We start from the raw sequence: 23,875 nt of genomic DNA, 5'->3' as shown, positions 1-23,875 counted from the left end.
ACCAAAAGTGTATGTTCTGATAAAAAAGGATAAAAGTGGACTGCCACTTATAAATCTAGAACCAAAAATTGAATTAACTCGATAATAATACTAGGATCAAATAGGAATGTTTAAATAAAAAATGGACTGACACTTATAAATCTAAGACCAAAAATGAAATTAACTATGGTCTTATTTGGCAATCAGCGGATAGCGGATTGTATTAGCGGTTAACGAATAGCGGATTGTGTTAGCTGATTGTATTAGCAATTTGTAAAAAAATGGTTGGTGAAATTAACTATTTAAATTAGCGGTTAACATGTAAAATAACCATAAGAACATAATAATAATAATGATAATAATAATAATAATAATAATAATAATAATTGTTATTATTATAAAAGGAATTAATAATTTCACATCGGTGAGAAAAAGTGACGGGAGAGCCTTTGAGGTTCCTGTGTATTTTGCTAGCAAGCTTGAGAAATTTAAAAGGCTCCTCATTAAAGGGGCATTAAAGGCACCATTAATAATGGAAGTTCAAGTTTTTTTTTTTTTTTTAATAATAATACGGGTGTTTTGGAGAAAGAATTTTCTTTCTCCAAAACTCCAATTCCAAACGCTGCTAAATGTAGCGTTTGAAATACCAACAGTTTGGAGAAAAACACTGTTCCAAATTGCTGGCTTACCAAACAGTATAATATTAATGACGTTTTGACTAAGTCAAAACGTCATTAATAACATATCCGTTAAAATTTTAACGTATTCACTGTTTACCAAACAAGTCTTATATGTATAAATTTTATAATTTTTTTTCATCTTATGAATCTTTAAAACTTGGTAACTTAAAACTAAATATTTATATAATATGACGATTATATTAAATTATACTCCGCATTATTTGATTGTAAATCAAACTCTTATTTCTTTAGTCATTTGAAAAAAAAAAAAAAAAAAACTTTTTCATATAATTTTTAAAGTCACCTTTTTTTGTATTTAATAGTATGTATATAAATTTTATGCATTAACACTAAATTAAATATTACAAAAACTTGAACTATAAATAACTTCAATGAAGTCTTATTAGTTAAATGAGACACAAAATTAGACAAAGAGAGTTCTTGAAATGTTTTTTGAAGAGCTTAATTTAGAACTTTTAGTTTACACAAAAATATCATAAGATACAAAAGTTTATAGTTTTATTAGTTGCTAAATTTTAAAAGCTTATACATTATTCTTATAATGTGTTAAATTGTATATAGTAATATATATCCAAATTCCGCAAAATGAAATTAATCTAGTCAAATTTTGATCAGACTTCATTTGAATTGAACAGCTTTTCCAATAACATTGGTGCATATATATTGGTTTGAATTTATAAGTGGTTCGAATCAATTTCACTTTAGGAAACACATTTTGATTGCCCATAAGTTTTTAAAATTATGAAAGTAAATGTATAATTGAATTTTGAAGAGTAACCTAGCTCACATGGAATGATAAAACCGCACCACATCACATATCATGTGTAAGGTTTGAATGCGGTAACATGGTTGCCTACTTTTCGTTGTACTAGCGTTTTTTGAAAAGGGGAATTAACTAACATTTATTTAAAAAGGTTGTTATGGGCTATGGCAGGTCATGAGTAGAAAACTTCATTTACTGCAACGTGCAATGTATGTCTATAAGTCTATTAACATTACACACTTTGGGGCAAACAATCAAATTCATCAAATTATTGATTTGGTAACGGTAAAATTATTACAAGTTCGACTTTTTATGTGAACGGTCTATTGGTCTTCTTATTTTGAACATGTCAGTTATGATTTATGATCGAGCAATCTATGTTGATTTACCTTATTATGATTCTTTGTCAGTTAGGGTTGCAATTCAATACGGGATTTATATAGTACACGCTCTCAAATAATGACTGTGAATTTCCCTCGTTACTGGAAAAAAATAATAAAAAACATTACACACTTCATGCCATGCATCCTCAACATGTGAAGTGTTATCGCCATGCATGAAAAAACTTCTTTTATTAGCTTTGTAATTAGACAAACATTGTACATGAGGGTTGGAAAGTTTTCATCTCCCCTACAAGTAAGATTTAAACACACCCGGCCATCTCTCAATGAAACTTTAACCCACTCCACGATTGACAAATTAAATGCTTTGTGTCGGCGATTGACAAATGCTTTGTGTCGGTTTCGTCATGGATTCCATTTTTAGTGGTTTAAATTATAATATAATTGTTGAGGTAAATTAAGCTCTATAACAATAACGTTGATTATATGCTAAAGTTTTGAGCACAATAGTAAGCAATAATGAATGAGTGTTGAGAGTGAATAAAGTTCTTAGCGGTTCGGAGTTGCAAGAACACAGTGTGCATTGATTTTAGCAGAGTATTCACCCATATTTTAGGGTTATAAGGTGATATTTATAGATTACAAATACTAGAACGTTATAAAGTAGTTACAAATGAGATATAACATGCGTGCTCTTGTCTTAAAGAGAGCATTATCAGTGAAAATATATGGTAATTATAATCATGTCTATGGATGTCCAGACTTTTCTAAGTTTTAATTGTTCAAAGTCATTTGGTGGCTTGGTGCTAGATAATTTGTGAGATAAGACAATTGGAGCAGGGAAAATTATTGTATGGACCACAGTCTAAAACGAAGTCGTTGAATTTTATGAGTTAGAATGTACATTATGTGTTCGAATAATAAAACTTCTATTGTAAGATAATGTACATTATGAGTTATAAAAATATATGTTGTAGTGGGTCGCATAAAAATAAATTATGCAAAATGACGTTATTTTTGGACCATGGTCCAAGGTTCACGCAATAACTATTGTTGGAGCAGGTATTGGGCCTTTTTATTATAAATGATAAAGGTACTATTTGGTAAATGGTTGTTAGCTGATAGCTATTAGCTGTTAGTTGATTGTGTTAATTAGAGAGTATAACTAGTTGATAATATTAACTGTTGTAGAAAAGTGTTTGGTAAATTAGATGTTAGCCGATAGCTGTTTGGTATAATTTCTTTTCTCAAAAAGCTAATTGAAAAAGTTGCTAGGAGTAGCTTTTTGAATTTTAGCCTTTTGGAGTTGCAAAAAGCTAACTAATCAAACACTTATATTGATATTTGAACTAAATCAAATAATTAACACTAAATGTTTTTATTGTTAAAAATTATAATTATTTAACATTTTGACTAGGAGTTGACGGAGAATGAGAAATTCCCGTCCCCGCCTAATTCCCCGTGGAGACGGAGATTGGGAGTATTTGCAATTTCCCGCTGGGGATGGGGATGGAGACGGGGTCGCAGAGACGGGGACGGGGAGTATACTCCCCGCCCCCGCCCCGCCCCGTTGCTATCCCTGAAATTGATATATAGGCTAATTTTTTATCAAACAAGACCAAAATAAATGTTTTACTACATGACATCTCTAGTTTGGGCCAAATGTCGGGCTTCACTATCTGGCAGGCAGTCCCAACCTAATAATGAACAACCTATATGTTTGGGCATATCTTTCAGCCCTTGAATGGGTCCAAAAAATGTTTGCTAGGCTACTCGGAGCGTCTCGTTCAGGTTGTTAAATTACAATAGTTATGCTGTGCATGGTGCACACGGTTGCAAAACGACGTTGTTTTAACTAAAAACGTGCGTCCCATTTAAAAAAAAAAAAAAAATCAGTTTCGGTTCCCCTCAACAGCATTATGTTGTTCATTCATTGTGGATATTTAGTTCATTCATTGTGCATATTTATTTCATTCATTGTGGATATTTAGTTCATTTGTTCTGGATTGTGTGTTATTCATTCACTGTGGATATATAGTTATGAATTCGTGGATATATAATTCAAATTATGCACAAAAAAATGCTATTGCCGGAAATCGAATCTAATTTTTTTTTAAGTGGGACGCACGTTTTTAGTCAAAATGATGTGGTTTTTGCAACCGTGTGCACCATACATGGCACACGGTTGCACAGCATAATTTGCGGTTAAATTATCTTATATTATAAGATTGGCTTAAATTATTATTTTGTGTATATTATTAAGTGATGATTTTATTGGGATCGGGTCTACCATAAATCAAGAACAAAAAATATAGAACGGAATAAAAGAACGATACTTTTATTACTGGGGCGTGAGGCCCAACTGGAATGCATACAAAGCTCAGAAATACCGGCCCAAAGATGGGAGCCCAAAGAATAAAAAACCAAATAATCGAAGGACTAGGGCATAAATATAATAAAATAAAAAACTGAGGGACTAGTAAGCAAATATAATAAAGAATGCTTAATTACATTGCCAAGCATACTCAAACCCAAGTCTATCAACAAAGAAGAGATCAAACCACTGGACCAATAGTGCAAATCATGTCTAAGGGATGCCCTTTCATGGACTAGACCCCCCCCCCCCCCTTCTTTTTAAAATAATCAGAGAACTTACTGCTCCCTCCACGTGTATGGCATCAAAGGATGTCATCTGCCTCTCGACACGCTTACCACGCACTCTACGTCTGTCAATGGCTTCAACCGTCTCACTAGCCGCCAACTTACCGCGTGCACCGATGAACACGGTGAGAAAGACACGCAAGGGCCAAGGTGCGACAGGTGGCCATACCCGAGGGGGTATGGCGCGCCTGCCATGCCCCCGGCCGCCCCGGGTGGCGGCACGACCAACCGCCACCCACAGCAGCCGGCCATGCCATCAGGGCGCCGAGGGCACTATGGCCTAGCCGCTATCGCGCCCCTCGACGCTTCCAACGGGGGCGACGGCGACGGCTAACCCGCCTCCCCCTTCGATTTCCCTTTGCACCGTTCGATCCTCTACCTTGCACCCTTGGGCCTTGCACCATCCTGCCTTTTGTTTTGCACCTTTCCTCCACTGGGCTTACTAAAAAATAAAAAGATGGAGGCCCACTTCCTTATGAACCCATCATTAAGAATGTATTTGTTCTCAAAAAAAAAAAAAAAAAAAAAAAAAAAAAAAAAAAGAATGGAAGAATTGTAATATATATTATACTATTTGGTTGAAAAGTATCTTTTGTGTTAAGATTAATTTAATACCTTTATATATATATATATATATATATATATATATATATATATATATATATATATATATATATACACTGTTAATTAATTTATTATATTACTTGCATTATTTATCCATAAATTGATTTATTTGTAATCAAATATTATTTTTATTATTATTTACTAATTATATTATTTTATATAGTAGAGTCACTAAGAATTTGTTTTGTAATTTATTAAAACTAAATTCAATTTAATTGTCTTTCATTGTAAATTATCATGTTCATATTAGTTTCTATGTGGTTCTATGTAGTTCACTAAGTTTTTTTTTTTTTTTTTTTTTTTTTTTTTTTAATCGTCTAGACAATAAAATATAATTTGTAAATTCATTTAATTTTTTTTATAATTATCCATTCATATATAATCATTTTAATTATTTACAAGTTTTTTAATTTAAATAAATAACATACACAGAGCTACTGATTATTTACATATTATTCTGGAATTATTTTTATATATCCAAATAATCCCCTTTTTTTGTGATGTTGACAACTCAAATGCTCCCATATGTGAGTGTTTTTCCATTATAGTAAACAATCTTTTTATAATTTATTGTTTCCTTTTCTAATTGTTACTCCGTATAGTTTTAATTTGGGTTAATCAACATAAATGACTAATTTTAGATTATTGTACTTTTCTATTTTATAGTAAAAGCTTTCAGTTCAAGCATCATATTGATGTAAATATATTTATTTGTGGTCATTATTCTAGTTTTTTTTTTCTACGATTAGATACATGTTTGGCGATTGTATATGTATATATATTTGCGGTTATCTAATAAAATGAGACTGAGAATCCTGAGTATATTTTGAGTCTTCCCTCCGTATTGTTATGAGCATACAAGCAATGACTAGAAACTCAATAATTATGATATTGGGTTGCTTATTTATTTATTTATTTATTTATTTGTTGGCAGTTAATTAGTGGGTGTCTACGTACCATTGAATGTATAAGTCGATTTTTTGTTCCATGCTGTTGCTTATCTTTTTCGTTTTCTTTTTTTAATAACTCAATTTCTCATTACCATCACCAGACTATATACTATACGAACCCAAATTCAAAACTCAATCTAGTTTCGAGACAATTTTTCTATTTGAATGATAATTCAACTGCCATTTGCTAATTTAAAACATTATTTTCAAACATTAATTGTTATTTTTTGATCATTCTAGATGGACAGATCAGATTAATTCACAAATTCTCAAAGAAAACCTAATTCTCATTTTTTTTTTGGAAGCAAACAAATCATTTATTACGAAAAAATATAAGGCTATAAAATCAAAAGGTACATCATTTCAAATCGTATGCCCTACTCTTGCTCCATCCACCTTGACTAGAGCGTGGGCCGAGCAATTACTATCTTTACTGATTATTGTTTAGACCTGATCAATATATATATATATATATATATATATATATAAAATCTTACAACCGGTTGCCAGTGATTATTGCTGGAAAGTGTAGGAAAAGTCGCTAGAACTCTATGTAACTTGTAATTACGTGTTACCAATTGGTTTCTAAGCTTAAATAGTTAAATACTTCAAAATAATATTTTATGAGTTTAATTACAAATTTTAAAAATTTAAGAGCATAATTGAGTTTTTAGTAAAATTCGGTGGCTTATTTGACACTTTTCTCTTTAATATATTATAATTACATGGAAAGACTATAATGCCAAATGCCAATCAGCACCCTACGTAGTGCAACACATTAAAATTTTGGGTTTGTACCAGGTTGTTCTCAGTACAAATTAAATTATTATACAAACCTAATACATTTACTATTTATTTGAGGTGCGTGGTACACGATATAAAGAGTTATTATGATTATCAAATGTTAGAATTTTTCTATTATATTATTGTAGTTATTGTATTAAAATAAATAAATAAAACATTTTCAGATGAAAATTATATATGATATGCAAATCTAGTGTCATCCATAATTTATATTTGTGGTTTATTAGAAGGCACACTATTGTAGACCAAGCTCTTGAGTGGTTTGTCTAGTGTCTTCCATAATTAGTACGGAGTACGATTTTTCTGTTTTCGCATTAGAAAATAGAAATATAATAATAATAATAATAATAATAATAATAATAATAATAATAATAACAACAACAACAACAACAACAACAACAACAATAACAACAACAACAACAACAATAATAATAATAATAATTAGGGCTGTTATTGTGGCGGCATGCTATTGGCATGTATTCCTTCATAATATCATTTTTAATGATGGCAAAATGTTGTGACAAGGACACCACAACGGAAAGCCAAGTAAATAATTTTATTTATTTTTGTTAAGGAAAAATGGCCAAATAAGTCATGAAACTTTACTCAAAAATGTAATTAAGTCATCCAGCATTAAAAAAGTTCACTTAAACACTCAAGTTTGTTAAAATAAATCAAATAAACCATGTTTACCGCAACCAATAGGTTACCAATTATTTACCGTCCAGAAAGCTCAGTTTTGCCGGAAAGACCACCGTACTGTTCGTTTTCTCCAGTGGAGAAAACGACCATGGAGAAGACGAAGACCAATCCGGTCGACGAGCATATGGTTGAAGTTCGACGATCGCCGAAATGTTAGACGGAAAATTAATGATCGGTAGTTTCAAGTGAACAACAGGTCATTTGGGTTTAATTGTATCAAAATGACAAGTTTTGAGTGTTTAATTGAACTTTTTTTTTAATTGTTAGAGGGCTTAATTGCACTTTTGGGTAAAGTTTGATGGCTTATTTGACCATTTTCTCTTCTTTTTTTTTTTAAAAAAAAATGAAAATAAGGCTTAACCATTAATATAGATGAAATTACTGTTAAATCTAAATATAGTCTAACGATATTGAATATAATCTACGAGAAACCTAACCTCGTAGTAGCGAAAGCGGAAGCAATGTAGATCTCCAGTCATAGTGTTTGGTGTATAAGTGTATTTTTTTTTTTTAGTAGTATGAGTACCATAACTTTAGGTGCTATATAATGAATATCATATATCTCATCAATACAACTTTATATATATAGGCATAATGGTGGAATACAAACTAAACCTAAATGTCCAATCCAACCAAACTACTTAATAGACCTAGTCCATTGCACCATATAATTAAGGCTCATAATATATAATATATTATACGGGAAAGTCTTACACCAACATCAAGAAAGAAAGAAGGCAATCATCTCTTTACATTTTTTTCACTCCACAATGATTTAAGTTTAAATCCTATCATCATGTTATACATCAAATCTAAATTTACAAAACAATATTTTTCTTAAAATCGGTATTTAAAAGAAAGAAAAAAATAAATAAAAAACACCACAAAAAAATAAATATGACTAATTAATTTATGTGTTTCCCACTCATGAATCAATAACTAATGTTGGGGTAAAACAAAGCAACAACCAAACTTTAAGGTATATGTAGTGTCTACCATGTTGCCTTACAAAGCCATGTAATCATGATAGAAAGTCTTCAAACTAAACCAATTGTCATCTACACTTTAATTTCTCCTTTCTTTTTTGTTTATTTTCTTCTTTTCTTTTCTTTTCACTCCAATATAGAATTGAAACTTTATTACTTTGAATCATGCTTAATTTGGGTAAAGGATAAGTGGTGTCTTTTACTCATCCAATTACTTCATTCACTTCAACCATCCTACTTCAAACAAACAAGCATCCTAAGTACAGCATTATTAGTATATACAGATCAGAGTGAATATTGAATATTGTCATGGTTTAGTAAACATAAAATACATATTAATTACATTTAACTGACAGAAATTACAATTATGTCCTTCTATTTTTCTTTTTTGAAAACTAACTACGCCATTAACTTATATAATCCTTTTTAAGTGTGCCGTGATCATTATTATTTTATAATTACATATAACATAACTAATTTAGAATCGAACTTTTAACTGACTACATAAATATTTTAAAAAAAAACTAGTGCCAAATAGATTGGTTCGATACATCTCTTCATGACCTTAAATCAGGTTTATGAGGTCTAGGTCTCGAATATAGTCTGACAAAATTATAAAAATGAGATATTTAGTTATTCACCAAAAAAAAAAAAAAAAAAAAAAAAAAAAAAAAAAAAAAAAAAACTAGTGCCAAAAGATAAAAGGTCGGAATGTTAGAAGTGTCCAATAGGAAACGTGAATTATACCCCAAGTCCCCAAGCCACATATATTGATTCGCATAACTATATATATATATATATATATATATATATATATATATATATATTCTTAATGTACTTAAATGTATATTTTGATTCTTTTCTTCTAGTATTGATTAATATGTTCTATTTTATATTTTCTTATTGTTTGATAAGTAATGACAACAATTTTTTAAAGAGTTAATTCCATATTTTTGTCTAAATTTTTAGACGTCGTTCCATTTCTAGTTTTTTTTTTTTCTTTTTTCCAGAATATCTCATGTTGGTTGAATTATCATTGTGGCATAATCATTTTTATCTCCTGTCAGCAAACCTATTTAAATGACGTTAAATATGACATTTATGTCTTTTTATACAATGTGAGTTGACTTACTATAATTTTATTTTTAATTTTTTGGAATAATACATAATTCACGACTAGAGTCACATGTATGTAGGGGTGTAAATGAGCCGAGTAGCTCGCGAGCGGCTCGGTCAAAACTCGGCTCGAGATCGGTCAAAATCGAGTTCGAGTCGAGCTCGAGCGGCTCGTTTAGTAATTGAGCTCGACCCGAGCCTATAATATATAATATATATAATACATAATATAATATAATATACTAATAATATATAAATAACAATTAGAAATTAAAATTTTAAACTCAAAATCCCTAAAAATTTCTATTATTTATGTATGGATAAAACAAAGTAGTTTGAATTTTTAATCAAAAGTATTAAATAGGTCAAATTCACTGTCAAACTCAAGCTCGAGCATCAGTTCTCGAGCTCGAACTCGAGCCGAGCCTCCATTAACGAGCTCAAGCGCAAGCCTAAAAAATAATAGTACTATACGGACCCAAAATGGCCGAATGTCATCCATTCATAGTTTAGGATGACAACTACTTCATTTCCCCCATAATGTTTTTCCTTTTACAGTGTTTGCGTGTGTGTTCGTATTTGATTCCCATACGGCGGCCATATAGATATAGGTAAGCCTTTCAAGACACATAAATACATAATACGTTCATGAATTCTCCAAACGTAAAAGCACCCTATACCCAAAAAAAAAAAAAAAAAAAAAAAGTCCCTTCGGCGGGAAAGAAGAATAGGAAACATATATCTATCTCTCTACCAACAACTAAAAGGTAAAGCTATAAACGACTAAACGTGCACCCCACCCCCCGCTCCCCCTCTCCTTATATATATATACACACACACTCATTTTACATGAAAACTCTGGAGAAATTAATGAGCAAGAATAAACAGTGGAAGCAAGTCTCAAGAGATAGATAGGAGAAAGTAGTCGTCTGGGCTGTTGCGTTGATGAATCCTCTAAAAGCTGCATGCTTTTTTCCACATCAATTCTAGCTTGGGTTGCTTTCATATCAACTTCATCAGATTCTCTCTTCTGGGTGGGTATGTTGTTAATCCTCTATATTTCCATTATTATTTTTTTTCAATTTAAGAATTATTTGGTGAACTGGGGTTCGCTGATGATCTCCAATAAATCTTGAAAAACAAAACAAAAAAAAAAAAAAAAAACCATTAAAAAAAGAGGGTTTATAAGCTCTCTTCGCCTTGTTTATACAATGCATTTACTAGAATGACAGCAGGGATATAAACTGTGGATTCTAGGAAATCTGGGCAACGTTAAACTGCACAAGTCATCAAATATTCCATGCGTTTTCTACTCCCTTACGAAAAATATGTTTTATATTTTTAGTATTATCAAATTTGAAATACTATTTTATATTTATATATACTGATAGCTGAAAACCAAGAAAATGGTGGATGAACACAACACGCTTCCTGCCTCTCTGTATCAGAGCCTTTTGCAGATACTTTACTGTTCAGCCGGGCTAGCTCGTCACGTGCGTGGCACATGTTGCCACCATAATTAAGCAAAAATAAAAAATAAAATTCAGTTGGGAATAATAATGGTGTTTTCTGATGATTTGAGTTTTCATGCCTTTTTTTCTGCAGTGTGTTAGGTGGCTGTCAGGTTCAGTTAGTACCCATTACTTTGGCATTTCATCTCAGCCTAATTTCTTGATTTTTTCTTTCTCTCAAATCAAATCCTACAGATTATATTCTAACTGCTAAAGCCTGAACCTTTATAAATGTATTTATTTGGTTTTTATTTTTCAGTGTATTTTTTTTTCTTTTAATTTTGAATTTTGGAAAAGAAACTGATACATTGTTTTTGAACTTCATAATTGATGTGATGATTTAACGTTGGTTGCATAAACTTTTCAAAAAGTTGATGCAACTAATCCTGTTTTGTCATCTTTACTTTGAGAACATCTAACATGCTCATTTTACAAATTATTTAAATCTTTAATTTAATTGAAACTTTCTACAGGTCTCTATTTTCCAAATATATAAATAAAGATTAATATATAATTTAGTCATCCACTATAATTAAGTACAAAAAGCGATTTAGGACTAAATTTAGAAAAACCATTAAGGGGTGTTTGGTTGGATGGAAGTCAAATTCCATGGAAAATGTTTTCCTAAAAGTGTAGGAAAATGTTGTTTTATGTTGTTTGGTTGGATGGAAAATCTTTTCCATAGGAAGTTGAGTTCCTAAAGTTGAAGGAAAACAAAATCCTAGCAAGACATTGTATTTTGTTTTCCAAAGAATTTGGGAAGAAAGTATTACAATATTGGACTATTTTACCCTCCTCAAAGTTTATTAATTACACATGTATATATTATTGTTAAGGGCATATTGGTCTTTATATTCATAATTCCTTACCATTCCAAACCCAACCAAACAATAGAATTCATATTCCCAGTAATTTATTTTCCACCAACCAAACAATGGTATCCATTTTCCTGGTAATTTGTTTTCCATGGAATTTGAATTCCATTTCCCATCAAATATTTTCCAGCGAACCAAACGGGCTGTAATATAGTTGAGAACTAAAAATATTATCTATTTTCTTTTTTTGAATTTTCAATTTCTCTAGAAAAATGTGACTAAGGTAGAAGATTAGGGAGGAAGGAACAATAACCCCAAAGCAAAAGTTTGTGTTTCTTTGGAGTATGGGCTGTATGGCCAGTGCAAAAATTTCCTAATTAAATAAATTGGATTGGAAAAATATTATTTAAAAATCATTAGGATTGATCTGTAAAGTCAAAGATGGACATTAAATTCTCTGTCTTTTATGTGATAGAAGAAGTGGCAATTTGCATTTAGGCAAGAACAAATTTTGGAAATATAGGAAGAAAGAATTGCAGAAAAATAGTGGATTAATTACTATATTCTTCGATTTCTGCAACATTGACTTTAGGAGCATGTATTGTACACTCAAATCTGAGTAAATTTGTAAAAAAAATAATTGACATTTTAGCAGTATTCAAGACAAGTGGACCAATGCAGTTGAAATACTGAGCCAAAAACATGTGTGAATTATTGTACATTCATCTCTCAGTCTGCAACCTATGCAGTTATGTTGCTGCAGATTTATGAATGTATAAAAATATTTTGTCATTTTGCTTTTTGACATTTATAATGCTTGGTCTGAACCTCAACCATGTGACTAAGTAATCAAGTTCTTGATTGTCCAAACACTACATATCCTTATTTTTATCAATTCCTAGGAAGAAAATTATTGCTAGGATGGTAGAACCTAGCTACAGTACAGCTAATCAAGCTTATTTTACAACATATTCTTGCATTGAAACAAACATTGGTGAACTTACTTTCAGCAAAAAATTAGTGAAAAAGTTGGAAAGGATTTGAAAGTGGTAGCATTGAAGCGCTTACCATTATGCCATGAGAAGCTCGTTGAACTCCGACTAGGAAATGGAGGGAACTACGAGCAACATTACTAGTGATCGGTATGCAAAGATCAAACAAGGTTCTTGGTTCAATCAATTCCGGGACGGCTCCAATCCTTGGATGGCAAGATATGTGTATGGTTTGATGTTTTTGGGCGCGAATTTGCTGGCATGGGCTGTTCGTGATTATGGCACGAGCGTTACAAAAGAAATGAAGCGTAAGACTGCTAATGCATTTTTCAGTTTATACATACACACCATATATATATACTACTCGATTTATTGCATCAAAAGCATGTTACAAATTAGAGTACTGGAAAATGAAGCTCTCAAAGAAATTTGTATGGCTGCAGGAGTGAAAGATTGCAATGGCGGTGAAGATTGTTTGGGTACTGAGGGGGTTCTGAGAGTAAGCTTGGGTTGTTCTGTATCCTTCTATCTCAGAAGTATAGTTAAACAATATAGTTATTTTTCAGTAATGGTTTTTGCTGTCTCTTTATATAAAATTAGAGTTGAACCTTGACGTTTTCTTCTAGTTGTTCTATTTTGTAATGTTTCTATCTACAGCGGGGACTTCAAAGTTGAGTGATCGACGAGAAAAGTGGCACTCGGGGTGGTGGCTAGCCAAGATTGCCATGCTGCTTGCACTAATCCTACTGCCCTTTCTGCTCCCTGTGGAGATCATTTCAATCTATGGTTAGTGTAATCTCAATCTGATTTTAACATTACCACCCAGTTTCATCCCAAATCGCGAGTTAATAATTCTCGGATGTTTTTGCCTTTCAACAGGAGAGGTTGCACATTTTGGAGCAGGGTATGTTTCACATTATATTCAAGATCAATTAAGTAATGCTCGACACGAGAAATAACTCTTTCGAAACCCATTTGCAGGGTGTTTTTACTAATTCAGTTGGTGAGTATAATCAGTTTCATCACTTGGCTTAATGACTGTTGTTACTCTGAGGAAAATGCTGATAAATGGTAAGAGTCTTTTGCCCAGATAAAGCTAAAGAAAGCATCTTTTGTTTCAATGATTTCATGTCAGTTCTAATAGGAAGTAAGGTCTTATTTAATGCAGCCACATTCAGGTGATGATATGTTCTACGGCTGCATACATTGTGTGCATACTCGGGATCATTTTAATGTATATTTGGTATACACCAGAGCCATCTTGCCTTCTCAATATTTTCTTCATATCTTGGACTCTAGTACTTCTCCAGGTTATGACCAGTGTCTCTCTCCACCCAAAAGTAAGTCTCACATTTCTTTCTCCTTGATTGAGTTTATTTGGGACGACGAGGGAAACCTGCAGCCACTACCCAAGAGTGTGAACTGGGTAAACCCCATCTTGTGACCCAGTCAGATCCAAGAAGGCCAATAGGCCACTTCCACTGGGAGTCGAATTTGTAACATTGTAATTATCAAGTCAACAGTCTGACCAACTTGGCTGGCTGGGGTTGCGCCCTCCTTGAGTTTATTTTGAAGCTACACTATAATAGTTTGTCTGAATTGATGGTTGTTTTCTGTTTTGGAAACAGGTGAATGCTGGTTTTTTGACTCCTGGTATCATGGGACTTTACCTTGTGTTTCTCTGCTGGTCTGCCATCAGAAGGCAAACTTCAAATACTGCAGACATTTATATGTTTCTTGTTCTGGGAATTATGGCATTTCTCACGTGCTTTTTTACAGTGAACCACCAGAAGAAAAATGCATCCGAAAGGCGAAAGCTGCTACTTCTAAAGGAGATGTGCTCACTATCATAGTAATTCTTGACCTCAAAAGCCTTAGTATACATATTGCATCTGTTATGTCTTTTTTTCATCTCTCTCTCACTTGGAACTGGATCTCTTAATGGCAGAGCTTTGTTGTGGCAGTCCTCGCGATCGTGGTTGCAACTTTTTCGACAGGAATTGATTCAAAATGCTTCCAGGTTTTACACTTAATTACTTCACTTCTTTCTCAAAACATGCTGAAAACCGAAAACTTATGTGACAACAAAAGGTGCAGTTCTGGAAGGATGACAAACAGGATTCAGAAGGAGAAGAACACAAGCATGTCCCATATGGTTATGGATTCTTCCACTTTGTCTTTGCAACAGGCGCCATGTACTTCGCAATGCTGTTAATTGGCTGGAATGCTCACCACTCCATGAAAAAGCAAGCTCCTTTTCTTGTGAATGTTCAACAGTTTTTTATCCTTAATTACTCCTAACAACAGTGATAGAATTCATGAGCCCGCACGGCCTGAGTGGTAGATTGTGGGCAAGGACACAGGATTGAGTCTTGGCAGCCCCAGTATTGGAGTGAAACTCAATGTGGTGAACTCCTTGTGGGCACCAGGCACGGGTCCTCCCACCTACCTAATGGGTCACTAAGTCACGGTGACTTTCCCTTCCACTATCCTATCAGACCGGGGTATAGAGGTTCTGAGGCGAGGGAATTTCGCCCTTTTGTGGGCAAGTGATGGAATTCATGAGTTTGCACGGAGAGTTCAGTTAGTTTCTGAGTGATAAATTGTGGGCAAGGACACAAGATTGAGTCCCTCTCACCTACCTAATTGACCACTAGGTCACTGTAATTTACCCCTCTATTAACCTGTCAAGTCGAGACCTGGGGGCTAGGAAATTTCGCTCTTTTGTTGGCAAGTGATGGAATTCATGCCTTTAAATCGGTTTTCTTGCAGGTTTACAATTGATGTTGGCTGGACAAGTACTTGGGTGAGGATAGTGAATGAGTGGTTAGCTGCTTGTGTTTATAGTAAGTATTGTTCACCATACAATATAAAATATAAATTTATAGTCTAACTATCAGAATATGAAAAATATTCGGTCCAACTTTCAGTTTAGACTTACGAAACTTCCTGAATCTTTACGTCCTGCAGTATGGACGTTGATTGCTCCACTTGTATGGAAGGCGAGGCACGTGGGCGAATCGCGGGTGTGACCAATGTACACCATTGTTGGCGGATGGCATGGCTGTCAGTTTGATGGAAGCAGAAGAGTATCTGCAGATTCAACAGTGATCAAAAGCATTGGGAAGCAATTAACATTGTACTGTGGAACTGATCATTCGTTTGATATTTTGGGTGAAACGAAATGAAATCCTAGTAAAATTATGAATGCCCTGGTTGTTTGTCCACCCCAGAAACACATCTAAGATACCTGTACATACCCTACTGAAGCACCGGTACAGATTAATCCTAGCATCCTTGTTTTCTTTGACATGTAAAACAGTAGGAAAAAAAATGACAAAATATTCATGAAGTTGGTGTTGATGTCATGTTAGTCCTCTTTCTTTTTCTGTTACATTGACACTATAGTTATACTACTTAAGTATAGAGGAATGGTTTGGCAGGGGATGGGTTAGGACTTAGGAGGGATTAAGTCATTGATTAGTAAGAATTCAGTGAAATAGGCATCACCTAAAATATTATCTAGAACTAATCCTTGGCAAAACGTCATTTGTTTGTGCACAATGTTTTAAATCTAAGAAAGTTGAACCGACCAACCATGTGAGATCCGCTAACCTCAAAACCAACAGACAAAGGAATACCAAGTAAAATTATTTCTGTGTTTTAAGCAGAAAATAGAAATAGAAGGCAGCTTCTTGGAACATACTTATATTGACAAATTCGTTACTTGCACATCCCACTTCAAAATAACGAAACAAAAGAATGTAGATCTCTACAGTACTACCAATACAACCTGTATAATCAAATTTGATCATTCAAAGAAACTTACCACAAAGAAAAAAAAAATTCCTATCTTCAAAATAATACACATTGATAAAAAGAAAATAAAAATAAAGAGGAAAGTGGATAACACCCACGAAAACTATTACAATAATACACATGTAGGTGCAGCACAAAATGCAATCAGTTGGCGCAGATGCATGCGGCTAGCCCCATAAATCACACTTTCGATGTGTAATTGTAGTCACTCACCACTCGGGGCATCACACACAAGAGATATATCAGAGCCTGGCAATTATTGATGCAATCACCAAGTTGTTTCTGCTGTTCACCCAAATGGGTTCCCAGCAGGAGGAGAGAAGGTATTCTGGGCAGCAGGAGCTGCATGTAGTCCACCAAGCTGCTGACTTGTATGCATAGCTCCAAACGCAGCCCCATCAAGGCCAAAGCCTAATGCTTGGTCACGTGGCCTGCAAGCATTCCACAAGGCAATCGGATCAAGATGTTCCATCGTGAAGTATTTAAAATTAGAGGTTTTATGATAAAAGAAAACAATACCTTTGTGGCATGCTACCAGCTAGATTTTGGCCCATATATGCATCTGAGAATTAAAATTAGTCAACATGTGTAAAACATATATAGAAGAAGCAAGAGTAAAGACAGAAGTTGGTACTTGGAGGTTGTGTTGAAGCATAAGATGGTGGCTGCTGAGGCATTCTGTATGGATGAGGCGTAGGGGTCCCAAGGCTGGATGTGCGATGCAAGCCTGTTGGAGCTCCCACGTTTGGCAGTGCACCTTGTAATGAAGCCATTGATGGAAACTGCAGCAATGGATCATCATGTAAAGGGCACAAAAGATGCTCAAATATAATTACCACTACTTCATATGCAACATATTGTGCTGTGCTTACTATCTATGGATTGAGAAGAAGATTACTATTCTGTATAACTTTGGGTTAACTTAGTGAATCCACTCAAGTTAAGACCAATGGAGAAAATTTTGAGATATCTAAATTCTAAATAAGATCAAATTTACAGCTAATTGAACGTGTGGGAAAAAAAATCATAAATAAATGTAACAAACAGCTAATTAAACAAATTATTCACTGGAAAAACCCCATTCAAGCAAAAACATTTCAGCTGCACAATCTACTTTCACGATAGAATACTGTGTTGCTTTTGGGTTTTTTTATTGTGTGGATTTTCTTTTTAGTATACACCCAGTGGCGTGAGTGAGGAACTTCATCAGTTTAAACATTTTAATAAATACCTAAAAACAATGAGCAGGGACACTTCAATAATATTCTATCTGCTTACCGTTGAAGCTTGTAAAGGAGAGGGCTCACTGGTTGCGTCAAAAGGATTTGATGATTTTATTGGCTGCACAAGGGTAGGTGTTTGCTGATAAAGAAATAAATTGCCTTAGTAATGCTTTGCAATAACAGATGTAACCAAAAAGGGACCAGCCAACAAGAAGCAGAGTTGTTTTATGCATAGATACCACTTGCATGTTGTATGGCATGGAGAACCCAATTCCATGTGGCGGAGCAGCATACCAGCCTTGCATTGGCGCGTACATGGGTGGATAGGTTGCAGTGAATAAATCCTGCAGGAAAATCATAATAACGGTAAATATAAATAGTAAAAGATAAATATACAAGGGATTGAGACAAGATAGAATAATTCCAGTTTTAGTCCCACAACTACAACATTTTTTTTTCATTTTTGGCCCTCAACTTCAAAATCAGCCATATTTGGAAATTTGACATTTGAAAACTTGCCATTTTTAGTTTCAGTCAGGTACCAATCGTACTAAATTTGGTCCTCGAATAACTAATGTGGCAAGTTTAGAAAATCAAGTATCAAATATCAAATTTGATCAACTTTGAAGTTGAAGACCAAAACTGGAAAAGACCTAATACTCGAGGGACTAAAACTGGAATTAACCTGAATGGATAGAAACAAGAATGATGAGCTCACCGCCGGGAGTTCTTTTCTTCCACCAGAAGTGGCTTCCAAGGCACGCTCAGTTACTATTTGAGGACCTTGAGCATTTGCCGTATTTAAAAGTCCAGGGGCAGCTGCCGGATTCCATGGCTGTCATATTTTTTTAAGAATAAGGACAAGCAATATGAAAGCAACATAGTAGTGCTACACTTCCAGAAAGAGTTTAAACCACCGCTTTTGGTCTTTCAACTATAATGAATCTAATGACATTTCTACTTTTAGTCCTCGAATATCAATGACTAAATTTAGTCTCTTTATAGAATCAACCAAATTTAGTCCAAATACCCCCAGTTTCTGGACATTTCCCAAGCTTACCCCCTTCTATAAGTTAACTAAAGCATTTTGGACATTTTAGACTAATATTGGTTAATTAAAAAAAAAAAAAAAACTAAATTTGGTAAAATTTATAGAAAAGGACTAAAAGTGGACTGCCACTATAGTCAAGCGACCATAAGTGGTATTAACTACTTCAAGAAAAGATAAATTAGAAAGCAAACCTGATTCCCAGAAGGTCCACCAACTACTGGAATTGAGTGATGAGGAAGAGATGGGCTCCCAGTACCTGGGAAAGCAGCTGAGGTTGCATGTTGAGGCTGGTTCCCAGGAAGAGGTTGGCTTCCAGGATGCTGAGGTTGCATGCTGGACCATTGCGCTCCAGTAACATGTGTAAACGGAACTTGCAATAATGATGCTGGTCCAGAGGCAACAGCTGAAACACCACCAGGAGGAAACGCAGTTGGACCAAAACTGCTCAAGGGAGGAACAGCAGCTGGAATAGGTGAACTGCTTGAAGCTGGCAAAGTGCTAACAGGAGCAGCACTGGCAGGACTCCCTCCCAAGTGAGTAGAGGTGGGTGGTGCAGGAGCCATCAACTCTGAAAGTACGTCCAGAGGATTGGTGTTTGAAGGTGCTTTCACTGACACTGACTCAAAATTTGCCCAATTGTCAGCACCAGATGGCGTTGGTTGAGATACAGGGATGGCTGTAGCTAATTGTTGTGTTTGTTGCACTGCAGCAGTTGGTGGGGGTTCAGGAACAGCTTCAAAATCAATTAGTGAAGTTTCTGTCTTAGTTTCAGCTGGGTTGCCATTTGAGGATGCCAAACTAGTGGAGGAAGCAGTCCTCTGAAAAGAACATGTTAATTAATTCTATAAGGTCGGCGTCTACTTTGGCATAATATGTATGAATTGATTGAATTCTATTAATTTCGTTTAATTTTACTTAACACTAATATATGATATGAATAAACATGTGGACATGGAGATGCTTCTAGGGAAATCAATTTGTAATCTACAGAAATTTTTCAGAAACATTAGTAGCTCCTATCATCAAATGTGACAAATTCAGTACAATTCAAATATACAATTTCTATTCTGTTCTCTCATTAGTAAGCTGATTGCAAATGGACAAGTTTACTGTAATTTATGTGTATCTCCAACACTGCAGACAATAGAATAATACCTTAAACAGAGAAAAATTCATACCTGAGTTTGTACAGGAGCATCAATAGGCCTGATACTGTTAGCCTTTGGAGGTTCAATAACTCGAAGAGGAGAAACATTCTCTCCAAGAATATCTCGTACAGGTCGAACCATTGGGGGACTCGGTGTGTCCATATCACTTCGACGATCAGGTGACTTGACTTCAACCTTAGAACCACCATCAGAATTTCGACTCTCCTCAAGTCTCCTACCATTCCCAAACCTATCCTCCCGCCGCCAGTCATTGATTACTTCACCAGAGGGACTTCTCTTGTAATCGTTGTACTGCCGATTGTCCTGATCAGGACTTCTTCCGCCAGAGCTTTGTGAGCTACCCTGATAAGTATCAACCCTCCTGTTCCCATTTAGGTCTTCAGTTTCACCCTGTAGATATTAAATGCACATCAACATCTATTGCAGTCAACATATGCAGAGGGATTCACAAGATAGAGTACAATAAAAGGGAAAATTTTGAACTAAAAATAAATAAACAACTAAGAATTCTTAAAGTGTAAATAAAAGTTAGAGATCAGTAGGGCAATAAAAGAAACCAGAAAAAATACACCACCTTTCCTCTTGGGAACCCCCTCTCACCCGTGTATCTTCTATCCACATAAACATGCTTAATAAAATCACGAAGCCTCTCTACATTACTGAAAGCAAACAAATAATTAGAACCACATTTTATGTTCATAAACATTAATATACAGATATATACAAATATATAAACCTTCCATCAGGGAGAGAATTGCGTTGTGGATCCAACTCCTTCAAATAAATTTCCTTTGCACTCTGTGAACATGAGAAAATAATAAGTGAACTACTAGAAAAGAAAGAAGGACCACGATGCAAGTGAGTCCTGTATGATTACAAGCTGAGCATACCGCATTTCCACCTCCTTGTAGTGCACTAACTTCTTGTGAAGTAAACTTAGCCATGGATACTGACTTTACTCTGTGTGTAAACTCCCGACTGCAAACATTTTCAAATTTATAAGTCATCAAAAGAAAAAAGATTAGCAATTAAACAAAGTACCTAGAGAGTTTGAAAAAATTCTATAGAAGGCCTCAGGTGGACAAGAGAAGTATGCACCACTTTGAGATGAACTTGACTTACTGTATGCCACTGCAGGTTGTGCAAATAAACGTTGAGAAGTTAATGCAGACATATTGAGGACCCTGCATAGGTGCAAATCATGTAACTTATATGAGTGTAAGCAAAATGTCACAATTACAAATCAAGTAGGCAGACAATTGAACTTTATGCACATTGGTTTCAATGACACATAGCAAAAAGAACTCTTATTATTTAATAGCCGAGGTGCTGATGCTGATTCTCATTGGCCTTCGAGTTTACATAGCATATCATACGAAGTACAAACAATTATCACAAGTAAAAATAACATGATCACTCATCAAAAACAAAAGCAATGAACAGAGGAATATAGGCACATGCCCTGAAATTCACGATGTTGATCATTTTCCTTCATGTATACCAAACCCTACTAAAGAAAGTCAATCGGCAAAGATTATAGTTATTATTCACAGCACTCAACTGTTGGCTCATCAATATATACATAACTAAAATTCCAATTCAACCATTCAATTCACTAATTCAAATCATCAAAGCCACACAACTTTAAAACCAACGAAGCTCATCTCACTTACCAAGCTATTACAGTTTATACACCTCCGGTTGTCAGGCAGCTTAAGTAGGCCCCGTATAATTCTCTCATTCTTCTCGTCCTCTTTGAACCGATTCGCCATTTGGACACCAATCAAAGTCCTATTCTTCTCAATCCTCTACCACCGGAAAGTAAAAAATCAAATTAAACAAACAGAATTGTCCACGAAAATTCATCCTTCACGGAACAAAAACAAAACGATACTTCGAGAAGTCCTCCGAAGTTGAAAGGTTTAGAAGCATCAGATCTGGCACAACTACAGCCATCAAAGCTGACTAAGAAAAACACCGGAATCAAGCAATTCAAAAAGTCGGAATATACAAAATACACTCACCTGAGGGATAGACAGGGTGGAACTGGGAGGAATTGGTAGGGGTTTTACAGATCTTCAGTTTTTGGAAACAACGGATTACAGCTCAGAGTGCTTTTCTGAAAACACGAAGAGAGAGAAAGAGTGGGTGAAATTATAGGATGCTGTGCGTACTCATAGGAGAAAAGTATGGATTCTATGTCTAGCATAGGATGGTTGAATTTGACGGACTGGTCTCACAAGGCGACTACCCTGAATATGAATCATTTTTCACACCCCTATATTTATTTATTTTTCATACATCACTTTCGTTAAAATAAGACTTTATTATAATCAATCAAATATTCAACTCAACTAGCTCTTCGGAACATATCCCAAATCCCAATATTTCTAAGCAATTCATTCCGATATATACACACACATATATATAATTGAAGAACATCTCCACTCTTCAAAAATGTTTAATTAAAATAAATTTTATCATATTTATAATTAAAAAAAAAAAACAGAGTTTTTTGCACTTTTGGTCCCACGATTATAGTGGCACTAGCAGAATTGATCCACGACTTTTGATCTTTGCAATTTTAGTCCACCACTATTGATTTTTTTACAAAAATGATCCTTCCGGCCACTTTTCCGTCAAAATTCCACCAGAAATTTTTTTTATCCATTTTTAACAGGGCTAAAATTGACATTTTACTTATCTCAAAAAAGCAAAGAAAAAAATTGACATTTGACTACATACAATATTACTGGGCTACATACTACTGCCCCAGGCGGCGGAGTTCCTGGAGCAGGTAGGGCTGTCAGTAAGCGGCGGAGCGGCCGTGGCGTTCCCGGGCTAGTTGGGTTATCCGGCAGCAGCATTGGAGGCGGAGCCAGCACGCCTGCGGGATCATCCGAAGACATCGGAAAATCTTCGTTGTATAGATTCCCGGCGAGAGAAGCGGCGGAGATTCTCAAATGCAATCGCTTTTACCTTTCTGTTTTATGTATTTCCTTTATATTTTGAGATAAGTAAAATGTCAATTTTAGCCCTGTTAAAAATGGATTTAAAAAAAATTCCGGTGGAATTTTGACGGAAAAGTGGCCGGAAGGATTATTTTTGCAAAAAAATCAATAGTCGTGGACTAAAATTGCAAGGTTCAAAAGCCGTGGATCAATTCTGTTAGTGCCACTATAGTCGTGGGACCAAAAGTGCAAAAAACTATAAAAAAACATTTCAAAGCACGAAATAAAATTAATTTTGGATAACAAATTTTACCCGTGTGTTCTCGAAATTCAGTTTACAAAATGTATGTAAATTATGGTAACTCAGCTGAACACAGGGACTAGACATTTGCTTACTACGCACGGTGAAATTCATTCCCGAATCATTATTCCAAAACTTTACCCTGTAACTAACTGAGCTGTCCATGCGAACCCTTTTACATATTATCATATTTGAACTAGACATGACCACTTTTAATTTAATATAGTTTTTTTTTTTTTTTAATTTGGGTTATAATTGAATAAGTTTTCCAAACATTTTCCAACATCTTATGCATGTGCAGACTGGTTGGGAGAATATAATGTACAAACTTACAGCAGTAGAAGACTAATAATGTGTGCTGTGTGCATCACACAGAGTCACAGACTATATTATATTCTATATATACTTGCATGATG

At 34.5% G+C, this 23,875-nt stretch overlaps 2 protein-coding genes across 7 annotated transcripts; one reads left to right on the top strand and one right to left on the bottom strand.

Annotated features, from left to right (window-relative positions):
* Positions 1-10,462: 10,462 nt before the first annotated feature.
* On the top strand, positions 10,463-16,313 carry LOC109186683 (probable serine incorporator). 6 transcript variants are annotated; one of them, XM_019336782.1, is made up of 13 exons: positions 10,469-10,665; positions 12,964-13,253; positions 13,389-13,462; positions 13,572-13,731; positions 13,825-13,849; positions 13,927-14,016; positions 14,114-14,285; positions 14,574-14,647; positions 14,725-14,797; positions 14,894-14,965; positions 15,031-15,191; positions 15,718-15,791; positions 15,916-16,313. In XM_019336782.1, the coding sequence occupies exons 2-13, from the start codon at positions 13,061-13,063 to the stop codon at positions 15,975-15,977; spliced, it is 1,230 nt and encodes a 409-aa protein (XP_019192327.1). In that variant the 5' UTR covers positions 10,469-10,665; positions 12,964-13,060; the 3' UTR covers positions 15,978-16,313. The 6 variants fall into 6 exon arrangements, with proteins under 6 accessions (XP_019192331.1, XP_019192332.1, XP_019192327.1 ...); XM_019336784.1 differs by having other exon boundaries at positions 10,470-10,665; positions 15,037-15,191; XM_019336785.1 differs by having other exon boundaries at positions 10,473-10,665; positions 15,043-15,191.
* Positions 16,314-16,637: 324 nt separating this feature from the next.
* Positions 16,638-22,423, bottom strand: LOC109186682 (probable ADP-ribosylation factor GTPase-activating protein AGD14). Its single transcript, XM_019336780.1, has 14 exons — positions 22,232-22,423; positions 21,881-22,015; positions 21,330-21,391; positions 21,098-21,185; positions 20,944-21,005; positions 20,782-20,866; positions 20,217-20,597; positions 19,230-19,856; positions 18,706-18,822; positions 18,227-18,331; positions 18,043-18,126; positions 17,399-17,546; positions 17,284-17,326; positions 16,638-17,195 (listed from the first exon to the last, which is right to left on the bottom strand). Exons 2-14 carry the CDS (start codon positions 21,977-21,979, stop codon positions 17,054-17,056), a joined length of 2,043 nt encoding a protein of 680 aa, XP_019192325.1. The 5' UTR covers positions 21,980-22,015; positions 22,232-22,423; the 3' UTR covers positions 16,638-17,053.
* Positions 22,424-23,875: the final 1,452 nt, after the last annotated feature.

This window comes from Ipomoea nil, unplaced genomic scaffold (assembly GCF_001879475.1).
Source record: "Ipomoea nil cultivar Tokyo-kokei standard unplaced genomic scaffold, Asagao_1.1 scaffold1407, whole genome shotgun sequence".
NCBI lineage: Eukaryota > Viridiplantae > Streptophyta > Magnoliopsida > Solanales > Convolvulaceae > Ipomoea > Ipomoea nil.
The sequence above is the reverse complement of the archived record's forward strand: the minus strand, read 5'-3'. Positions and strand labels throughout refer to the sequence as shown.

Excerpts from the sequence above, each read along its gene's own strand:
- LOC109186683 (XM_019336782.1), top strand. The coding sequence starts at position 13,061 with ATGGAGGGAACTACGAGCAACATTACTAGTGATCGGTATGCAAAGATC. Across the intron at positions 13,463-13,571 it reads GAGTAAGCTTGGGTTGTTCT|TTGTTCTATTTTGTAATGTT; the intron begins GTATCCTTCTAT and ends GTTTTCTTCTAG. Across the intron at positions 13,850-13,926 it reads GTTGCACATTTTGGAGCAGG|GGTGTTTTTACTAATTCAGT; the intron begins GTATGTTTCACA and ends ACCCATTTGCAG.
- LOC109186682 (XM_019336780.1), bottom strand. The coding sequence starts at position 21,979 with ATGGCGAATCGGTTCAAAGAGGACGAGAAGAATGAGAGAATTATACGG. Across the intron at positions 18,332-18,705 it reads GAAGAAAAGAACTCCCGGCG|GATTTATTCACTGCAACCTA; the intron begins GTGAGCTCATCA and ends ATTTTCCTGCAG. Across the intron at positions 18,127-18,226 it reads TGCCATACAACATGCAAGTG|CAAACACCTACCCTTGTGCA; the intron begins GTATCTATGCAT and ends TTTCTTTATCAG.